The sequence below is a fragment of the Anas platyrhynchos genome, chromosome 28 (assembly GCF_047663525.1).
Source record: "Anas platyrhynchos isolate ZD024472 breed Pekin duck chromosome 28, IASCAAS_PekinDuck_T2T, whole genome shotgun sequence".
Lineage (NCBI taxonomy): Eukaryota > Metazoa > Chordata > Aves > Anseriformes > Anatidae > Anas > Anas platyrhynchos.
This window is the reverse complement of record NC_092614.1, coordinates 1,206,467-1,225,822: the sequence shown is the minus strand read 5'-3', so window position 1 is coordinate 1,225,822 and position 19,356 is coordinate 1,206,467. Positions and strand designations below refer to the sequence as shown.

General features: G+C 55.3%; 4 protein-coding genes across 8 annotated transcripts; 2 read left to right on the top strand and 2 right to left on the bottom strand.

Moving 5' to 3' along the window:
• Positions 1–4,259: 4,259 nt before the first annotated feature.
• PSME3 (proteasome activator subunit 3) lies at positions 4,260–9,707 on the bottom strand. The gene is made up of 11 exons (XM_027445595.3): positions 9,530–9,707; positions 8,351–8,383; positions 7,985–8,047; positions 7,384–7,488; positions 7,062–7,110; positions 6,321–6,433; positions 5,739–5,807; positions 5,459–5,526; positions 5,254–5,308; positions 4,920–5,006; positions 4,260–4,479 (listed from the first exon to the last, which is right to left on the bottom strand). Exons 1-11 carry the CDS (start codon positions 9,569–9,571, stop codon positions 4,399–4,401), a joined length of 765 nt encoding a protein of 254 aa, XP_027301396.1. The 5' UTR covers positions 9,572–9,707; the 3' UTR covers positions 4,260–4,398.
• A 196-nt stretch (positions 9,708–9,903) lies between these two features.
• Positions 9,904–14,071, top strand: BECN1 (beclin 1). The gene is made up of 11 exons (XM_027445495.3): positions 9,904–10,138; positions 10,251–10,321; positions 10,420–10,478; positions 10,767–10,857; positions 11,092–11,228; positions 11,530–11,724; positions 11,949–12,095; positions 12,277–12,426; positions 12,511–12,571; positions 13,021–13,163; positions 13,464–14,071. The coding sequence occupies exons 1-11, from the start codon at positions 10,003–10,005 to the stop codon at positions 13,630–13,632; spliced, it is 1,359 nt and encodes a 452-aa protein (XP_027301296.1). The 5' UTR covers positions 9,904–10,002; the 3' UTR covers positions 13,633–14,071.
• CNTD1 (cyclin N-terminal domain containing 1) lies at positions 13,728–18,309 on the bottom strand. 5 transcript variants are annotated; one of them, XM_072029065.1, is made up of 7 exons: positions 17,792–18,309; positions 17,616–17,691; positions 17,240–17,428; positions 16,567–16,729; positions 15,967–16,111; positions 15,478–15,595; positions 13,728–14,870 (listed from the first exon to the last, which is right to left on the bottom strand). In XM_072029065.1, exons 2-7 carry the CDS (start codon positions 17,664–17,666, stop codon positions 14,751–14,753), a joined length of 786 nt encoding a protein of 261 aa, XP_071885166.1. In that variant the 5' UTR covers positions 17,667–17,691; positions 17,792–18,309; the 3' UTR covers positions 13,728–14,750. The 5 variants fall into 5 exon arrangements, with proteins under 5 accessions (XP_071885166.1, XP_071885167.1, XP_071885168.1 ...); XM_072029066.1 differs by having other exon boundaries at positions 18,092–18,309; XM_072029067.1 differs by having other exon boundaries at positions 18,108–18,309.
• Positions 18,310–18,463: 154 nt separating this feature from the next.
• Positions 18,464–19,176, top strand: COA3 (cytochrome c oxidase assembly factor 3). Its single transcript, XM_027445624.3, has 2 exons — positions 18,464–18,689; positions 18,782–19,176. The coding sequence occupies exons 1-2, from the start codon at positions 18,500–18,502 to the stop codon at positions 18,892–18,894; spliced, it is 303 nt and encodes a 100-aa protein (XP_027301425.1). The 5' UTR covers positions 18,464–18,499; the 3' UTR covers positions 18,895–19,176.
• Positions 19,177–19,356: the final 180 nt, after the last annotated feature.

Sequence of the window (19,356 nt, the reverse complement as noted above, 5' to 3'; positions counted from 1 at the left end):
TTCATGGGGCTGGAGAAGGGATCGCTCTGAAACGTGGACACAGGAATGGGAAGAGAGGGCAGGTGATAAAAGAGCCCCCGCTACGCAGAACGCAACAGGTTTCAGCTTTGCTCTGCTCCCACCGACTTCCCACCGGCCTCTGATGGCAGGAGGAGCCTGAGCAGCCCCAGACTGAGCACCCGAGTGTTGATTTCCACATCAGTCTTCCAATCTGTGAGGTCAACAAGGCTTCGAGGGTTCCTTGGGGTTAGGGTTGAAAGAAGAATTCCCTTCTGGTGCAAGCCTAGAGCGCGGAACCCCATTTCAGGGGTCCCACCAAGCTGGGAGTACTGCACAAACCCCGGAGGCTGCACACACCACGGCCACATTTCCTTGAAGTTCAAAAGAACAGCTAATTTACTCCTGACTTCGCCTCTTGGGTTTGCATCCCAAGGCCCCAAAAAGCCGAGCCACACACTGCAATTACAGCCTGTCATTTTCCGGGCAGTTTAGGAGAACTGGAGAAGCTCCACAGGCCCTGCGCTGCCCCGCAAATCACAACTCAGCCCTGCAGCCCGCCTGTCAGGAGGCTGAAAATAAAGTGTGGGAACGCTCCTTGCTGTGCACGCCGGGTTTTTGGAAGGCAACAAAAGCACAGAAGCCCCAACCTGCGCTGACGTCCCCGTGACGAACGAGCCCGCAGCGCAGGGCCGCAGGGTACAGCTGGCACGACCGAAGCTCCCCGTGCCGCCTCTGCCACGGGGCTCACATCCGACAGCAGGTTATTTAACACTGTTTCTGCTGCATTTTTCAAGCTGAAGGGTTTTTTAAAGTCTGTGACGAGAATCAGCCTGCGCTTTCTGGAAGCTCTGTTCCAGAACAAACACAGGAGCCCTGAACCCATCCCCACCTCGCAGCAGCCAGCTCAGGGAGCCGAGCAGTTCCCTGAGCCTGCAGAGCCATGAAACCCGCGACGAAAAACCATCGGGGATCTTTATGGCCACGCAGGAGCTGCTGGTGCACCTTCCTCCAGTGAGAAACCCGGGGCAGCTGAAAGCAAACCTAGAATTTTATAAATGACACGTCTCACCACCAGCAGCGCAACTTGTTTACGACCTGTTTGGTGCACACACACCTCCACTCAGCTCGCCAGGCTGGCTGCCCCGTACCCAACACGGAGCCTTTCCCTCCTGCTGTTTATTTTGGCTGTTTATTTGGCTGTTTATTTAGGGGCTTCCACGCGGTGAGCTGCCCGCGCCTCCCAAAACAAAACACGGCAGCGCCGAGCTCGCTGCGCTTCGCTCACGCGGAAAGGTGGAGGTGGCGAAAAAACAGTCCCCGAAATTTATAGGAACCAAAAGCAGAGACAGACGGCCTCTGGCTCAAGGAAACTCTGAGTCAGCGGCTGCCATGCAGCTGGGGAAGGAGTACAGTAGAGAAAAACCTTTGCCAGTTCCCCCTGATGTGAATGTGAAGCTGACGCCAAGCCAGACCTCGTCCCCTGGCGCGCTCCCACCCTCACCTCGTTTGGTCCGCTCGTGTAAAGCTTTCTGGTGGAAATTGTGTGACCCTTACTCAGGCTGGCTGCGCTGTTTGTGCCTGCACGCCACCGCTGTGCTTTTATTCTCCTTCCACAGCTTTCACCTGCAGTGCACGCAGGGGCTGCGACATCTCCAGAAGCTGAACGAGAGCCCTGACGGCGTCCTGGAGGGCAGAGCGGAGATCTCCGCAGCGAGGGGGTGAAAATCCCACAGAAACCCTCCCCTGCTCCTGCGGGTGGCCCACGCTCCCTGCCAGCACCCAGCACAGCACCCCTGGGTGCTCCATCCCTCACGGGGCTCCTGCGTGTCCCCTTCATTCCCTCTGGCCATGGCGAGGTCCCCCTGCTGCTGCACCGCATTGAGTCCTGTCCACAGCAGCCCCTCCAGACCCAGGGATTGGTGTTTCCAGCTCCGTTCCCCTTTTTCCAGAGCAGCAGGGATTTGCCCAGCACTGCGAGGCAGGAAGGGGCCATCCACAAGCTGCTGCTGCTGCTCCAAGAAGGATTTCCACCAGGCCAGGGCTCACCGGGCCACCCGCAGCTCCTCGGGCTGATCGTGGGCCCCACCTAGCGGCACCCAAACCGGGCAGGGACGGAGCCTCGGGGTCACAGCACGGGCTGGACACCGGCAGCTGGCAGAAGGGCACCAGGGGAACACGACTGACACGAAGCCGAACAGCGCAGAGCAGCCCTGCAGCACCGGCTGCGCTGCAACGTGCCTGGGGATGGGGCAGCGAGAGCAAGGCTGACCCTCTGAGCAGGGCAGGGGATGCTTTGGCCCATGGAGATTAGGGAGAGGAGATTCCTTTGGCTGTAGGTGAGTGTGACATTTACTGGGGGAGGCATTCGGGTGCCTGCCCCACGCAGCAGGGATGTGGGAGCAGCCCCGCTGCAGCTCTCTGAGCAAATCATGCAAATCCCTTGTGTCTGTGTGACCCGACACGGCCTGAGTGCGACACGCAGGGCAAGAACGGGACCAAACACATCAATTCCAGGTCCCTGGGCCTAATGTAAGGCATGCTGAAGGGAGAGGAAGGACTTACAGAGCAACACACGGCGGCATACGACAGTCAAAATGAGGAATGAGAAGGCAGGGAAGGAGCGATTGGATGGGAGAAAGGCAGGACTGAGGACAGACACCGACATGGCACAGCGTGGGGAGGAGCTCGGTATCACAGACAAGGGGCTAGCTTAAAAGAATTCAAAGTACCTTATTTTAATTTCTTGACATGGTAAAAGTTTACATACTTTCATCTGGCAAAGAGAGCCCGACAAATTAAAAGGAATCGATACAAAGAAACACAAGGGGAAGTGCTGCTCCCAGACAGCAGCGAGAACGCAGTTGGTTTGTTACTGAATATTTATTAGTGGGAAGACTAAGAGTTGACTTACTACAAACAACAACAGAAGAGTCTATAGAAAGGGCCCGCGGCCCCCCACACTCTGGGCAAATCCCTGGGAAACCAGCAAGAGACAACATGGCTCTTAGAGGTGGAAGCAGAGGAAACAAAAACAAGTTTAAAAAAAAAAAAAAGAAAAAAAAAAGAAGGGGAGAAAGTTCATTCCATTTGTCACTGTTGTTACACTGAAGTTAACACAACTAGGAAGGCTACTGCACAATAAGAATATACGGGTGGAACAGCGAGACCCGGGAAACAGCAAGGTTCCAGAAACAAATGATTTAAACATTCCCTGAATGCGGGACTGAAGTAGAAATACTATAAATAAGAAACTTTTGGAGCCTGCAGCGTTTATGGGACCACTTCCCACACACAAAAACTTGACGCAACACAACCAGTCATTTCCAAGGGGGTTTGTAATGGACCATGAAACGTTCCAGTGGCTTAGAGACGCCGGGCACGCGAGGGTGCCCTTTTGCAGGGGAAAGACTAAAAGGTTTGCAGCGGCACCGGGTGGCAATCGGCCATCCTCACCCCAAGCACCGGCCGTCGGGGCTGGCCTGCTCCACTGGAAGCACTGCCAGGAGACAGCGGGTCGCAGTCTGACCACGCGTGGAGACTGCCGTGGGTTTGGTATCAGAGCTCCGGGCCCTCCCTTCTCTCAGCCTGGGCAAAAACCAGCTCGTGCTGAAGGGACACCAGGACACGTGTGGAGTTAACGTTGGGTTTAGCCATGGATGTGGCTCCAGGCCAGCTGCCAACAGCAGCAGAAGCCGCCTGAGCTCGCAACCAGCCAGTGCAGCGACCAGCCCCAGTGTGACAGGCACCACCTCGAGCTCTGCACTCACCTGAGCAGATCTGACGAGGCAGAGGCGGACGAGGCAGGTTCTGCCCAGTCAGAAAAACGCCAGGAAATGATTGCAGACCTCGCGGTGGGGCTGGAGCGTGGCTGTGGCCACCAGCCCAGAAGGGGCAGGGTCCCCTGTCCTTGCAATTAAGTCAGTGCAGAGCATTGGCAGAGGGGCTGAGCTGCAGCCAGCAGGGACGAGAGCTGGCTTCCAGCCACCACACCGCCACCCGGGCTGGGGCTCGCGCTGGTCTGCCCCGCTCCCAGAGACCCCAGGGAAGCCTCCAGCCAAAAAACGGGACAGGACACGGGCTTGGTCTCTACTGGAGTTCCTACTAAGGTAGGAAGCAAGGCATGAAGGAATGATCCTGCCTGGCTGGTGCTCTCACTCTGCAGTAGCCTCAAGGGCATCCCAAAGCAGCAAGGCCGTTTCGTTACCAGTTACTAGAGGGAGGGAGAGCTCCTGAGACCTGAATAAAACCAATCACAAAACTAGGCGAGAATTTCTTTAGATTTTAACTAAGAATGCAATACTATTTCCAGCCAGTTTCCCATCTCGATAGTCACGTAACAAACCAAGGCAATGACGGTCTTTAGTTGACTGAACAGTTCTCAAGTTCAAACGTTGACACTTAATAGAGGGTCTCAGCATTGCTGCTCCGAGGCCTCTTGATCTTCTCAATGTTTTTAAGGATCATGTCATGCAAAGTGACCTGCGAAAAGAGAGAACACAACTCAGAAAAGAAGGGGGAGAGTCCTTTAGCATTCTGCTTTCACAACAAGCACTGATTAGAAGAGCAGCACAGCTCACCCTGGCACTGCTCTCGGCCCCTGCTTCACACATCTAACACAAAAATCACGTATCTAACATCAAAAAGAGAGTCTAGGAAGGGTTTGTACTGCCTGCAGAATTTAGGATCGCAGGTTCCCACAGGAGTGGAAGGAATATTTTGTGCTAGACTCCTGCGAGCGCTCAGCTGGAAACACCCGTGTGTCTCTGCAAGGCGGTGGGGAGGCAGCAAACACTGAGCTCTTCTCAGAGCCAAATCAGACCGGGCGTAATCACAGGGAAAGGGGAAAGCAGCAAAAGGATCAAAAGGGCTCCCTAAATTGCCATGCAGGAAGCCAGGGGGAGCTCTGGCTTTCCACTTACATATTGATTCCTCAGCTCTGAAATGATCAGGCGCAGACTAATGTACTCCTTCTCGTCGATCTCCGTCACGGTGCGGCGGTAGTCCTCCTGCAGAGAGCAGACAGACGCGCGGCTGAGCGGCCCGAGGTCAGCGTGCCCCCTGCACACCACGCCAAGCTCCTGCTTTTTTACAAAGGAACCCCCCCCACTTCTCTAACGCAGGCATTTCCCATCCTCATACAGCCCCCCGTTTCCCACAGGAGACCCTCCTCTCCAGGACAGGGACGAGCGGCCCCAGGAGTCCCAAAAAGCAGCGGCAGGTAACGCGCGGAGCTCCGCGTCCCCGTCTACTTACCACGTGAGGGTACTTAGCTATTTTGGAAACCAACTTTGCTCTTGTGATATAATATCTGGTAGGAAAACGGAGAGACTGAAGGTCAGACAAAGAGCACCGAGATTTATTTTTTTCAGCCCAGCCTGCCCTAGAAAAGTTGGGGCATCTTCCCCATGCAGGCTGCTTTTCCCAAGAGGACTTCCCAAAAAGCTCGGCTCTTTCATACCTAGAAATCTGGTCCAGGTAGGATGCTGCCTCACTCTCCACGGTTCGAAGCTCAGCAACTGTTTCCTCCTGCAAGGGAGGAACAAAGAAGCCTTATCACGAGACTGCAACTGGCCTTCAGGGCTCTGAAATCAACCTATCTTGGGAGTTTCACATCAAGCTCAGATTGGGGTTTTAAAACCTAAACCAGCCCCATGATCGCAGCCAGAAACCATCAAACGATTCAGAGGAACCCCAAACCCATGTTCCTGGAGCAGGGCTTGCGGCCAGGGCTGCCTCACCTGAATAGAAACACCAAAGTTGTTTCCATCTTCTATCCTGGGGATGAGAAGCTGCACCCACATTTTGACCTGCAGCGGAGAGATCACAAAACAGATCAACACTGGGATCTTCACAGGGACCTCCCAAGCCCCCTAAGGCCCTGCAGCTCGTGATGAACCCCTACAGGTCCCTCACGCTCACGACACTTCTGAGAAAATAGTTTCCCACGTGGCTGGGATGCCCCACAAGCCAGCACAAGAACAGCTTCTCACAAGAAGCTCTCCTGGCTGTGCCAAAGCAGCTCTCAGCGGGCATCTGAGCGTGCAAAAAGAGGGTGCAAAAGGCCCCGGGGAAGGAGCCTGCACAGCAGACACCCTCCTCCTCCACGAGGTGTGCTGTGGAGCTCCCTAGGGGCTCAGGAAAAGAACATTTCCCTACACCTACCTCCCAGCCACCTCTAGAACGCGGTATGAATCCTGAATTTCCTCATTGACAGAGGCAGAGGGCGCTGCTCCCGCTGCTCTGAGCAGCTTTGCCTCGCTAGGATCTGAAGCCCTCTGGCGTCCCCGCCGCCCCAGCGCGGCGCTGCAGCCCGCACTCACCGTGTTACACTTCTCGATGAGCAGCCTGATCTCCGGTTTCACTTTCTCGATGATGTCCACCAGCTGCTGGTTGCTCTTCAGCATCCCGTTGGGCATCACAAACACTTTGGTACCTACAGGGGCAGAGGAGACAAACAGCTCCCAGTCAGCCCCAGGCGGGAGCACGGAGAGAGGAGCAGCTCCTGCGCCAGGAGATCAGACCCCGAGGGTCCACCCGAGTTTTTTGCCTCCCGTAAAGGCCAGCAGCAGGCCCTGAGCCCCGCTAGAGTAAACCTGTGGGGAAGGGGAAACTGGCACGGGACAGCAGCGATTACCACAGAAGGAGGAAGAGAGGAAACACGGAGCTTAGATAAGGGCTGGAGAGCTCCGGGCTGCTGAGGCCAGGCACGGAGGATTTTCCTGGTGCACATGTACGAGGTGTTGCTGCCTCGGCTTAATCCAAAGCCTGGCGCCTGCCTCCAGGTGAGGAAAGCTTCTAGCACAGAGCCACGGGGAGGCCAGCTGCCTGTCAGCCAAGCTCAAGCTAGTGCTACTTAACGCCTATCAGAGGAATCCAAATCATGCTTCTAAGAGCTGGAACCCGACTCCTCCACATCAGAACATCCATAGGCCAGGCCCTGAGCTTCCAGGACAGGACAGCATCTGCTGCTCATGCAGACAGGACAGGGAACTGGGGGCTCCTGAGATTTCACGGCCCTAAGGTGCAGCGAAAGAGCAACAGAGAGACTCGGGGACTCTTACCCTGAAAGGTCTCTTCGCGGTCTTCCAGCTTCCTCTTTTTCATATTTGGCTAAAACACACAAAACGTTTTACTCACAAACTAAACGGCAGCTACCCCCGCCTCACAAAGGAAATGAGGAAAACGTCAGCATCCCTGCTGGGCTCCTGGACTCTAAGCACCCTCCTTTAAAAACAACGGCTCCAGGCTCCAGAGCCCGATTCCTACAAGCTTTTGGGAGAGCCACGGCGTGCTGTTAAACAAGAACACCCCAACCCCACGCAGAGCAGGCCATGCAGTTTTAATTATCAGCAGCGGGGATCTCGGCCAAGAGAGAAACCTTACCCCGTCCAGTCCGTCGTGGCTGTTGGTGAGAAGAATCGGGTCAGGCACTGGGAGGTTCATGTCCGAATGGATCTGGGTGAGATCATGAATATTCAGGATGGGCTCCTGGAAAACAAGGCAGGTTCGGTGTTTAATGAGGAGTTAACAGCTTCTGGCCCACCAGGCGCAATGAGGCAACACAAACTTGCAGATCTCTCACTGAGCCGACCACAAAATAAGAATGAATGAGGAAAAGATCTGACAATGGGCCTGTGGAGAGGCCTCCCTCCGGCCCAGAGCAGAGCGCCAGCTCTAGATTAGGATCAAGGCCATTGTCTGCGCACACACTGGAGCCCCGCAGCATCACGAAGGATAGCCCAGAGCCGCTGAATATGTAGGAAGGGTGAGTGTGCTGATCACACAAAGAGAGCTGGAGAAGGAAGCACCCCCTCTAGAGCTAACAGAGCTCCAGTGCATGCCAGCAGCTGAGCCGCTGCTGCATTTCTTTGTGATGGGGTGAAACACACAAGGAAGGGCAGGGGAAAGGCCTGTCCCCGTCACCTCGCTTTTCAGCGGGCTGCACGAAAACGAAAAGCAGGGCAGAAGACAACGTGGATCTTACTTTGAGGAACCCATCGAGTTCTAACAGCTTCTTTGGGAAAAAGTTTGCCACCAGATCTTCAGCCTGAGAGAGAAAGAACAGACGGTGAGATGAAACTACCATGAGCAGACAAGAACACCGGGGAAACGGGCTGCCCCGAGACAGGAAACAGAAGAGGAGGAGTTCCGCCAAGAGGCCTCACACAAAGCCAAAAGGGGAAAGACATCGGGAGAACCACCAGGCTGTAAAACCTCACTTCAGTCTCGGAGTGAAGCCCTGAGTGCTGCTACGTTTACAGAAGGGACTCAAATCACAGCAGAGCGCGTTGGGAAGATGCACCCAGACAACCCCTTTGCCCTGTCACACCCCAGGCAGGGGGATGCTCACCTCGCTTGTGATCCGCTCCCTGAAGGAATCGACCTGCGGAAGAGACAAAGCAGTGGTTAGGAATCTCTCCCAAAAGGAAAAGAAAGAAAACGAGGGCTTGATGTAAGCCGAGCACTGCTCTGCGGGGCGGTGGAGATCATCCTCAGCCTGAGCCGTGTGTCTCTCCTTGCTTTTATGAGCGGGGCCAAGCTGGGGAATCCCCTGGGCGTGATGAGCTGAAGGTACAGCTCGGTATCAGCCGAGCACTGCTCTGTGCAGCAGCAGAGAGCACCCTCAGCCTGAGCCCTGGGCTTCCCCTTGCTTTTAGGAGCTGATGAACCACCCTCAGCCTGAACGCTGCATTTCTCCTTGCTTTTAGAAACAGGCAGACCGCTCACAGCCTGAATCTTCCAATTCTCCTTGTCTTTCCAAGGCAGGTACACCACCACCAGCCTGAATCCTGGGCTTCTCCTTGTTTTTAGGCGTGTGTAGTCCGCTTAAGCCTGGCATCTTTCCTTGCTTTTCTGAGCAGGTAGCCCACTCTCAGCCTGAATCCTGGGCTTCTCCTTGCTTTTTTGGAGCAGCTACACCTCCCTCAACCTAAACCTTGCATCCTTCCTTGCCTTTACGAGCTGACAGACCACCCCTCAGCCTGAACCCTTCACCTCTCCTTGTTTTTATGAGCAGCTGCTCCCCCCTCAGCCTGCATCCTGGGCTCCCCCTTGCTTTTCTGAGCAGTCACCCCCTTCTTCGCCTGCACCTTGCGCTTCCCCTTGCTTTTAGAACCAGGCAGCCTCAACCTCCCACCTCTCCTTCCCTTCACGAGGCAGCCACGCCACCCTCACCCTGCACCTCGCTTATCCCCTCCTTATTTTAAACAGGGCCTCACCGCGGAGGCCCCACGCGGGGCGAGACGGGGCTCAAATCACCCAACCCCTCCGCTACCCCCACGGGCCGAGCTCCGCAGCGCTCAGAACAACCCGGAGGGGAACCAAGGAGGGGAAACCCGCCCCTTGGGTGCGCTTTAACCCAACCGGAGCCCTTCAAGGGAGCATCCACAAAGGCCTCGGGCCCGCCGGGGCCGCCAGGGCCTAGCCCCGAGGCCCGGGCCGGCGCGGATCCGCGCCGGCCCGGGCCTCGGGGCTAGGCCCTGGCGGCCCCGGCGGGCCCTTAACGATGGTTGCTGGCGGCGGAGCGCACCTTGAGCTTCACCTCCGGGTCCACCTTGAGCAACGAGGCCATGGCGGCGGGGCCTGCTCCGGGTCTCGCTGCGCCGCGGGGCCGCGCTCTGCCGCCACCGCCGCCGCCGCCGGCTACCGCAGCGCTGCCGCCGCCACAGCCGCCGCCGCCGGAAGTGAGCTCGGCGCGGAGAGGCAGCCAATGGGAGGTTGGATTTCTGCACACGTGATAGGGAGGAGGGTCCTGGTAGGGCAGAGGGAGGGAGGGAATTTAGGGGGTGTGTAGGAAGAGGGGGGGGGGTGGTGTGGGGGGGTTATGTACCTGCCAGGACCTGGCGGGGAGGACTGGAGGGGTTGAGGGCGGAAGTGGAAAGGGAAAAGGGCGGAAGTGGAACGGGAAAGGGGCGGAAGTGGAGGGCTTGATTTCCGGCAGCGGGAGTAATGGCGGCGGTGGCGGTGGGAGCGCGGCGGTGAAGGGAGCCCGGTGGCGGCAGCATGGAGGGCGGGCGGGCCGGTGGTGGTGGCGGCTGCACCACGCAGGTGAGCTTCGTGTGCCAGCGCTGCAGCCAGCCGCTGAAGCTCGACACCTCCTTCAAGATCCTCGACCGCCTCACCATCCAGGAGCTCACCGGTACCGGCAACGGGGGCCCCGGTGGTGGCGGAGGGGGGGGGGGGGGGTGGAATGGGAACGGGAACGGGACCGGGACCGGGTCTCGGCCGCTGACAGCTCCTCGCCCCCACAGCCCCGCTGCTCACCGCCGCTCCCGCCCGGCCCGGGGATGCGCAGGAGGAGGAGAGCAGCGCCCTGAGCGAGGTACGGGGAGGGGGCACCGGGAGGACCGGGGAGGGGGTGGGGGGGGAGCCGCCGGGCCCCAGTAACGGCACCGCCTGGTTCCCTTTCCCTCCCCGCAGGAAGGCTTCGCGGAGAGCCGGCAGGACGGCGTGTCCAGGAGGTTCATCCCACCTGCCAGGTACGGTGGGGAGCCCCCAAACCGGGCACCGGAGCTTTGGGGGGGGGTGGGGAGGAGCCGTGGGCGCTGCCCCTCACGGGGCGCCCCCCGTTTTGCCCCCCCGGTGTATTTAGGGCACCGTTTATCAGTTGTGCGCTTTGGCCGAGCACCAAAATGCTGCCCCCCTCCTTCCCCCAAAAAAATTGGAGGCGATCTCCCCCAACTCCCAAATCCCGGTTGCGCCCTGTTCCCCTGAGCCCCCCTCACCCCCATCCCCGGCGCTCCCTTCCCGGTGAAATTCGTCCCCAGAATGATGTCGACGGAGAGCGCCAACAGCTTCACGCTCATCGGGGAGGCGTCAGACGGCGGCACGATGGAAAACCTCAGCAGGAGGCTGAAGGCAAGTGGTGTGCAGGGGGGGCACCTCGGGTCCTCGTCAAAATTCAGATCCTCGTCACTGACGCTCCACGAGGTCGAATTTATTCCATGACGGCCTTTGAGATGTTTTTCTTGCAAATAGTTGAAAAAAAGGTGGTTTAAAATCCAGGTGTGGCTTGCAGAAATCTTTCTGGGAAGGGAAGAGGCGCGCCCGGCTGTCGGGAGCTCATGGGGGGGGCACGGAATTTCTCCGCAGGTGACCGGCGACCTCTTCGACATCATGTCGGGGCAGACGGACGTGGATCACCCCCTGTGCGAGGAGTGCACGGACACGCTGCTGGACCAGCTGGACACACAGCTCAACATCACCGAGAACGAGTGCCAGAACTACAAGTGAGCAGCGTGCTGACCGTGGGTTTGTGCCCGGGGACTTGGGGACGGCGGGCACCCAGCTGGGCCCCTGGGAGGGCGAGGGCACGAAGGGAGGCACCGGCTGTGGTAGTAAAAAATCTTTGCTCACCATCTTGTAAAATATTTTGGCTCCCCATCTCGTTCCTTTTTGCTGTTACATCTGCTCTCCTGGCTCACAGCGTGGAGCCAAAGTAAAAACGTACCGGGGGTTAACCCTCGGCGCAGGCAGAGCGGTTTCTGGCGGGGCTCGGGCCGTTGCGGTGATGCTGTGGCTGCCCTGCAGGAGGTGCCTGGAGATCCTGGAGCAAATGAACGAGGACGATAAGGAGAAGCTGCAAACGGAGCTGAAGGAGCTGGCGCTGGAGGAAGAGCAGCTGATTCAGGAGCTGGAGGACGTGGAGAAGAACCGCAAGATCGTGGCCGAGGACTTCGAGAGGGTCAGGGCGGAGGCGGAGCGGCTGGAGCAGGAAGAAGCTCAGTGAGTGAAATCCACTACGCGGTGTGGATTTTGGGTACATGAGATTGATGATCAATGATAATTGATGAGATTAGAAAGGGGAGGGACCTGGAATTAATGCCCCAAACTAAACAGCTTATTCCTTGCCAAAAAAAAAACTACAACCAAACCACCGTATTATAGCACGTGAGCACTTCTCTTTTCCTGTAAGCCTCGTACCCAGCGGTGCTTTGTTTCCTTCGGAGGTACCAGAAGGAATACTGCGAGTTCAAGAGGCAACAGCTGGAGCTGGACGACGAGCTGAAAAGTGTGGACAACCAGATGCGTTACGCCCAGATCCAGCTGGACAAGCTAAAGAAAACCAACGTCTTCAACGCCACCTTCCACATCTGGTAAGGCAGGCGGCGGTGGCGCTTCAGATTCCTTCACGAAAAGCAGAACAATTTGGTGTTTCTGCCCGTTTTTCAAGCGGGGCCCCGAGTCCCCGTTGTGCGTTCCCAGGCGGCGCCATTTGTTTGGCGTGCTGCCGGCTGCTCCTGCCCGGCTGCTCCTTTATAACCCCTCCTGTCGCAGGCACAGCGGTCAGTTTGGCACGATCAATAACTTCCGACTTGGCCGCCTCCCCAGCGTCCCCGTGGAATGGAACGAGATCAACGCAGCCTGGGGGCAGACCGTGCTGCTGCTGCATGCCCTCGCTAACAAAATGGGGCTGAAGTTTCAAAGGTACACGCAATAAAATCCACGTTTCCCTTCTGACCCAGAGAAAGGAGCTTAAGGCTCACCCGCCTCTGCCCCGTCTCCTTTCAGGTACCGCCTCGTACCGTACGGCAACCACTCCTACTTGGAGTCCCTCACAGACAAATCGAAGGTAAGGTCCTGCACGAGCTGGAGAAAAACGACCTCGTGCAGCCCAGATCCCTGCTGAAAGGCACCGAAGACTGAGACTCTGCTCCTGAGAGCGCACCTCTGGGGATTTATGCCCCGGGGAGCTAGCTGCCCTGGTTTCTCCCCCAGGAGACTCTCACTCCACATCCACTCGTTGCCATCCAGGAGCTCTCAGATTACACAGAGCAACTGGCCCAAGGAAATAAACACGATTTGGGAAGGCCGTAGGTGATCAGGAACCTGAGTTTTCTCCTGCTAGCCAGCAGCACTCATGCAGCAGGCACTTGGCACAAAACCAGCACCACCTATTACATGCCACAAAGCATTTTAAGTGTCCCGTGACAAATTGGAAGTCTCAGCCAGACTAAAGATCTGCGTTGGCAGCATCTAAAGGGGAATGCTCGGGGTGCCTGAAGCTGATCTCTTTTGCAGGAGCTCCCCTTGTACTGCTCTGGAGGCCTGAGGTTCTTCTGGGACAATAAATTTGATCACGCCATGGTGGCTTTCTTGGACTGCGTGCAGCAGTTTAAGGAGGAAGTGGAAAAGGGCGAAACTCGGTTTTGTTTGCCTTACAGGTGAGTGCTGCTGTTACCCCCTGTCCTGCCTGGGCCTAGCCCACAGCCCCGCTTGCTGTTTCTGTCCTGGCTTTTGGGGATCATCGGGAGCTCTGCAGAGTGCAGCATTACTACGCTTGTTCTTATTTCACTGGGATTTAAAGCTAGTTCCTCAGGCAAAAGTCTGCGGCTTGCTAGATTTCTTTTAAAGTATTCTTAGGTAGAAGTTTCTGAGCATCCGATTGAAAGTTTGGTGCTCAATATCCCCTTGAAATTAAATGCTTGCTGTACTAATGTGCTAATCAACTTTGTTTGATGCAGGATGGACGTGGAGAAAGGCAAGATTGAGGATACAGGCGGCAGCGGCGGCTCCTACTCTATTAAAACGCAGTTTAACTCCGAGGAGCAATGGACAAAAGCCCTAAAGTTCATGTTAACTAACCTGAAGTGGGGCCTTGCCTGGGTCTCGTCCCAATTCTACAACAAGTAACCACGGCAAGAGCTCGCCCTGGCAGCTGTGGCGCCTGCTGCTTGTTGGAGAAACTCAAATCAAGCTGTCTCGTAAGGTTAACCCGTACGAAATGTTTACAATACCAAAAATCCACAAGACACTTTATTTAAAATACCGTTATGAGGAGTAGTATATAGAAAAGCAATATGTAAAGTTCTATCACGGAGCTGAACTGAATTAAAAAAATAATAATAATCAGCTGTTAAATAGATGCTAAAGTGGTGTTTGGGGGGTTAGAGAGATGTATATAAGTTATTGTCAAGGTTCAAACTGCCAGCGCTGTGGGGAGGGCTCTGGTACAGCCTAATAGAACGTGGGGGTTAGAAAAGGAAAGTTTCCAATGCAGGGAATAACGTGGAAAAACCCTGAAGGTCTGTTTGGTCACTGCAGCTTGAAATAAAGTATTTTTTAAGTCGTATCAGCGCTTCTTTTTGCCACGAGGGCCTGACACTGGCTGGAGCCTGGTCCTGCACAGGGGCACACGGAAAAATGTCCCAATAAAACACAATTCCAGCCTCAGTGCTTTCAGCTGGAACCTAAGCCCCCCTTAGTGCTCAGACAACCGTGCTGAACAGGCCCCTGCTGCCAGAACAAAATGGGGGGGATTTTGGTGCCACAACGCTGGCTAGCTCGATGGAGGTAAGAACAACCAGGCTTCGGAGCGCTGGCAAAGAGGAACCTTAACAAGCAGCCTGGCAGAAAGAATTAGGTTTTAAAACAGCAGCAAACACAAACGGCAGCCCTGTCTGTAAGGGCTGGGCTGGGATTTCCCAGCAGAATAACGCTCACGTTGAGGCCTTTTCAAAACAATGCTCTTAGAATAAGTTTTCTGTTTCTTCAAGGAAAGCATAATCACAACTTAAACAACGCAGCTCTACTAATAAAAAGCTTTTGGCGCTGGAAAACATAAGCACTGCTTTGTCTGTTACCTTCCCAGCGCTAGAGCACAGCCTAAAATAACGAGCTTCTCTAATTAAAACAGCACACAACAAGTTACAGAACACGCCGTGCTCAGAATCAGAAGAACAAGCCTACTGTTTGGGGTGCCCTGCGCGGTGTCGCAGATGATGGATGGATGGATTCCATTTTTTGGAGCTTTATTTCCTCCGCTGCTGCTTTGGCGTGGTGCTGCCAAGGACGTGTTTCAGTACCGCATACGAAAATTCTAAGATGCTTTGTGAAGTGATGCCCGTAATGCAGTTTAAATGCTCCACAACCTTAAAAGTAACAATAATAATACTTACTGACAGTGCTTAAGGGACATTAATTTACAGAGCTACTTCTGAACACCCCCCAAATCTAACAAAAGCAGCAGGGCCCCACAAACCCCAAGACTAACGCCTTTGCCAAAAGCTGAAACCTCTCAGTGTGACAGAACGAGAGGATTTTTTTTTAAAGGAATTGCTTCTACCAAAGAAGTAAACTGAAAAAAAAAAAAAAAGCTACAGAATGCAGCTCGCTGTGGTTAATGGGCTGCTTGTTACAGCATTCAGCAGCAGCTCGGGGAGAAAGCTGTCTGGTGGGATCACTGCTGGTTGCCAGCGAAGCTGCGTCTCTCTGGGTTCGTTCTAGCTGTGCAGAAGCTGAAGCACAAGGACAAGCTGGCAGCAGCGCAAGCGCACGCCTCTCTCCTGAATTGCTGGGCCATAACCCTTCCACCAAGGCGTGCACGCTTCCAGCCAATAAACTGGAAGGGGTCCCCTCCTTCGCGTCCCTCCCCGTAGCCTGCCGGTCTCCCAGCTGTGCTAAAACACATAAACAAGCCTCCTTTTTCTTTTTTTTTTCCCCTCCATGTGGAGCTAATTTGTTTAGAAATGACGGTACCTGCTTCCAGTGCTCGGGATTTAGTACAAAAGCGCTTGTGCTGATGATTCCAACTGCCAAGAGCATGAAATCTTCCTTTACTGCCAAAAACTTGGCTCTGCACAAGTAAAAGCGTCTCCTGGTATAAAACGATGCTAGGTCTGTAGCTCCAAACCACCCACTTCTATAAGCCCTGCACAGCCTCCAGCCATGTTAGCTCAGAGTCTTTCAGCCCAAAGAAAACCGATACTATCAGCGTTCGCCAACAGCCCTAAAGGTGGATTTTTCAGTTGAAGTTAAACACTTCCCTAGCTTGCCCCGAAAGCAAACGTGTAGCACATTGCTTTGAGCTGGTATGCAAAGATCCATCAACAATGCTGACAGCCCAACACTTTAAAAAATTTAAAAGCAGGTGCCCAAAAAGCAGAATAACGAGAACCAGGGTGCTATTTCTTAGCCTTTTTCCCAGGTTGCAACTTCAAAAACTTATTTTAAACGCAAGCCACTTACACCTGCAGTTCACTTGGTGTCGAATTTTCGATGGCAGTCTTCAGTAACGTGTTGTAGATGGCCTCTCTTTCAAGATACAAGAAGTCTAGTAGCTGCACACACATCTGATGCAAGGGCTTTGCAGGAAGTAAGCAGCCGTTATGTCCTGGTGTAGAGATCACACATAATTAACCATACGTTTGGGGTCATTCACTTGAATCAGGAAGAGGCGCCAGTTACTCTAAGGGAGGGATGAAGATTTCTGGGGAGAACTGCCCTTTGTTTCTGCAGCCTTCTCAATCTCAGCGTAATTACACTCACTCTGAGACTCAGGTTGTCAGCTGGGCAAAAAAAAATGGTTAAATCATTTTAGAAAACGTGCTCTGAGGGTTTAAACTCAACCATTTACAGATTGGTTCGGGACTGGCAGTCAGTCTACGTCCTGCAGATCGATTAAAGACAAAGTTCTCACCTGAAAGGCAAAGTCTGAAAAGTTTCAGGCGCCCTCACAGTGTGCAAAGAGATGTAACATGGGACGTTTGTTTCAGCCAGCTCTATTTCAGTAACAGCTCCGTTACTCTTAATAAAGTCTTTATCATTCTCTCCTACTAATACTCTTACCTAAAACCTCAAGAAGCAACTCGATGTAAGCCAGAGGAGTTGACACATTGATCTGGAACTGCAGAGTTTCTAAAACAGCAAGCTCTGACTCGAGCAGCTCCTGTTTGGTGTATGAGTATTTTAAGGATTGCAGGAATTTTAAAGCTGTGTTGCTGTTAACTATCTGAAGAGGAAAAAAAAAAAAAAAAAACACACAAGTTGTTTTCTATTTTGAGAAAGGCAATAGGACACTTGTTACAATATTTGCTTCTTGCTTTGCTCCCCCTGTTAAATTTAAGCATGACCCACTGCAGTTGTAAGACTGCACGTTAACCCAGCTGGCTCCCCAGCCTTTTAAGCTGGCATGAAAAATCCAGCTGAGAACTTTTTCTTCGGCTCCTTGTAACCCCACAAACCTTCCCCAGCCAGGGGTGGGCCCTGTGCAGCTGTACGCTTCCCAACACCCACAGGCTGGGATTCTTTGCGATCTGTACTGGGAACACCTCCTGACAAATTTTTACACGAGGAAGGCCAATGAACCTGCCCTAAATGCAAGTAGTTTAGGGCCTCGTTTTGCTATCCTTTGCATTTCGTTATCACTCCTGATTTTCAGAAAGAAAATCGATTCTTTAAAGGTGTTAGATAATTCACTACAGTACTGAAAATGCTACTAGCAAAAGTTTAGATAGCTTACGTTATAGTGCAAGGAAAGTTTGCTTGCAAGCTGAATGCACGACACCAGTCGCAGGACAAATGTGTCATAAATCTGTTCTTTCAGAGAGCTCCGACTGCTGCCTCCTTTGGTACCTTCCATGTTCTCAGTGGGGGACTTACAGACTTGCTCTACTTGCTTGATCATAAACCTATGAAAAACACTTTGCTGCTAAGAAAAAAAAGAAGAAAAGCAATTCTGCACGTACACAGAAAATACGCACAGCTATTGACTTGAGCGAAGTAAAAAGGCGAAGCTCTAAATGAGACAATTATTCTGTGTTGTTTGAATGACTGGCAAAGGGCAGGGCTGGTACAGCCGCATGGGATGCGTGCTTCGTTATCGATGCGTTGATTACCTTTCGAGCAACTCTACTGCCTGATACCTTGCCGAATGGTCCAAGTGCCATTTTTCAGCCAAAAGGAAGATGAATTCTGAAGGGAAAAAAAAAAAACATGAAACAGAATGAGCGCGTCATTGAATTCAGACGGATGCAGCTCATCAGGCAGCTGCTCCAGCCTCAAGGGGCCTCACCCACGGTCCTGCAATCCTTGCAGCAGCCGGCCTGGCCGGGCAGCTCACTGAGGTACCGCTCGTTCTCCGCGGCCAGGCGCAGCAGCGAGGCCTCCATCACCTCGGGGGCCACCCCGCCGAAGAGGGGCTCGGAGCTGTAAAACCTGGGTACCGCCTGGGACCCCATCCTAGCCATCCACCCCCCGAATTCCAAAAATTAAGGAATTGGGTAATTCCCGGCACTAACTAATTGGGTAATTCCCTTAATTAACTATTTCGGTCACTCTGGGCAGTGATTATGTGGGTAATTCCCCTCGTTACCAACAGTGGTGGACACCTGAGGGGGGGTGGTGAGGCCACCGGCCACAAGAGCCCCCCTGGGGGCTGGGAGGCTTCACCCACAGCCTCCAAGGGTCGATGGGGCCGGGGCAGAAGCCCCAGGAGAGGCCCCGAGACCGGGATCCGGGGCTCCCGGTGCGGCCTCGACGCCCCCGAGGCCCTCAGGACCCCACCTCAGCGCCCTCCCTCCCGGCCCAGCCCCTGCCAATCACCGCCGCTTCCACCAATCACCTCGCGCCTCTCCCTCCCTCCTCCAGCCGCGTGCGGCTCCTCAGCCAATCACTCGACGCCTCGCCTCAGCGAGCCGCCCGCTCTGGTCCCTCCCCTCCCTCCCCATTGGCTCCCGCTCCCCGGGGCGGTGGCAGAGGCGGAAAGCGGCGGCGGGGCAAGATGGCGGCGCCCAGGGAGGCGGCTGTGGCGCAGCGAATCGACCCCGCGCGGGAGCCGGGGCTGAGCCCGGAGCAGCGCCGCTTCATGGCGCAGGTGGAGCTCGCCCAGCGCCAGCGAGCCTTACAGAAACGGCTCCGAGGCCGCAACGTGCTGCTGGCGCTGGGCATCGGCGCCGTGACGGCGGGGATCTGTATCCTGCAGGGCCGGGAGGGCACCGGGAGGGGGTTGGGTGTGTGTGGGGGGTCCCGGTGCGCTCCCGGTGCTCTCCTTAACGCCCCGCAGACGGCTACACCTTCTACTCGGTGTCTCAGGAGCGCTTCCTGGACGAGCTGGAGCTGGAGGCGGAGGCGGCGCGGGCCCGGGCCTCGCAACGGGAGCGGAGCGCGGCCACCTGAGGGCGGCCCGGCCCCGGACACGGCGTGAGGCGGCGGGGGGAGCGGCCCCGGGCCGGGCACGGAGCGGCCTCGGTGGGCCCAGCGCGGCCTGCGGGGTCCCGGCGGTTTCCTCACGGTTCCCCTGCGGTTCCCCTGCGGGCAGGGTGCTGCCCCCCGCCCTCATCTCCCCCCCGTGTCCCACCGGGAACGGGAATGGGACCGGGACCGGGCGGGGGGCGCGCTCTGGGGTGGGCAGGGGGCTCTGCCGGCCGGCCCTAATGTAATAAACGCCTCGTGACTGGAGCCTGCCTCGGTGCCTGCCGTTAAATCAGCCGGGATCCAGCCTGGATCCCACACCCGGCCAGCTGCTGAGGTGATTTTCTCAAAAAGCTGAATAGTTGCACCTTTTCCTTCTTATTGTTACCCATTTTACTCGGTTTGTGCTCTTCTCAGCAGCCAGCTCCTCCACAGACACAGCCAGAG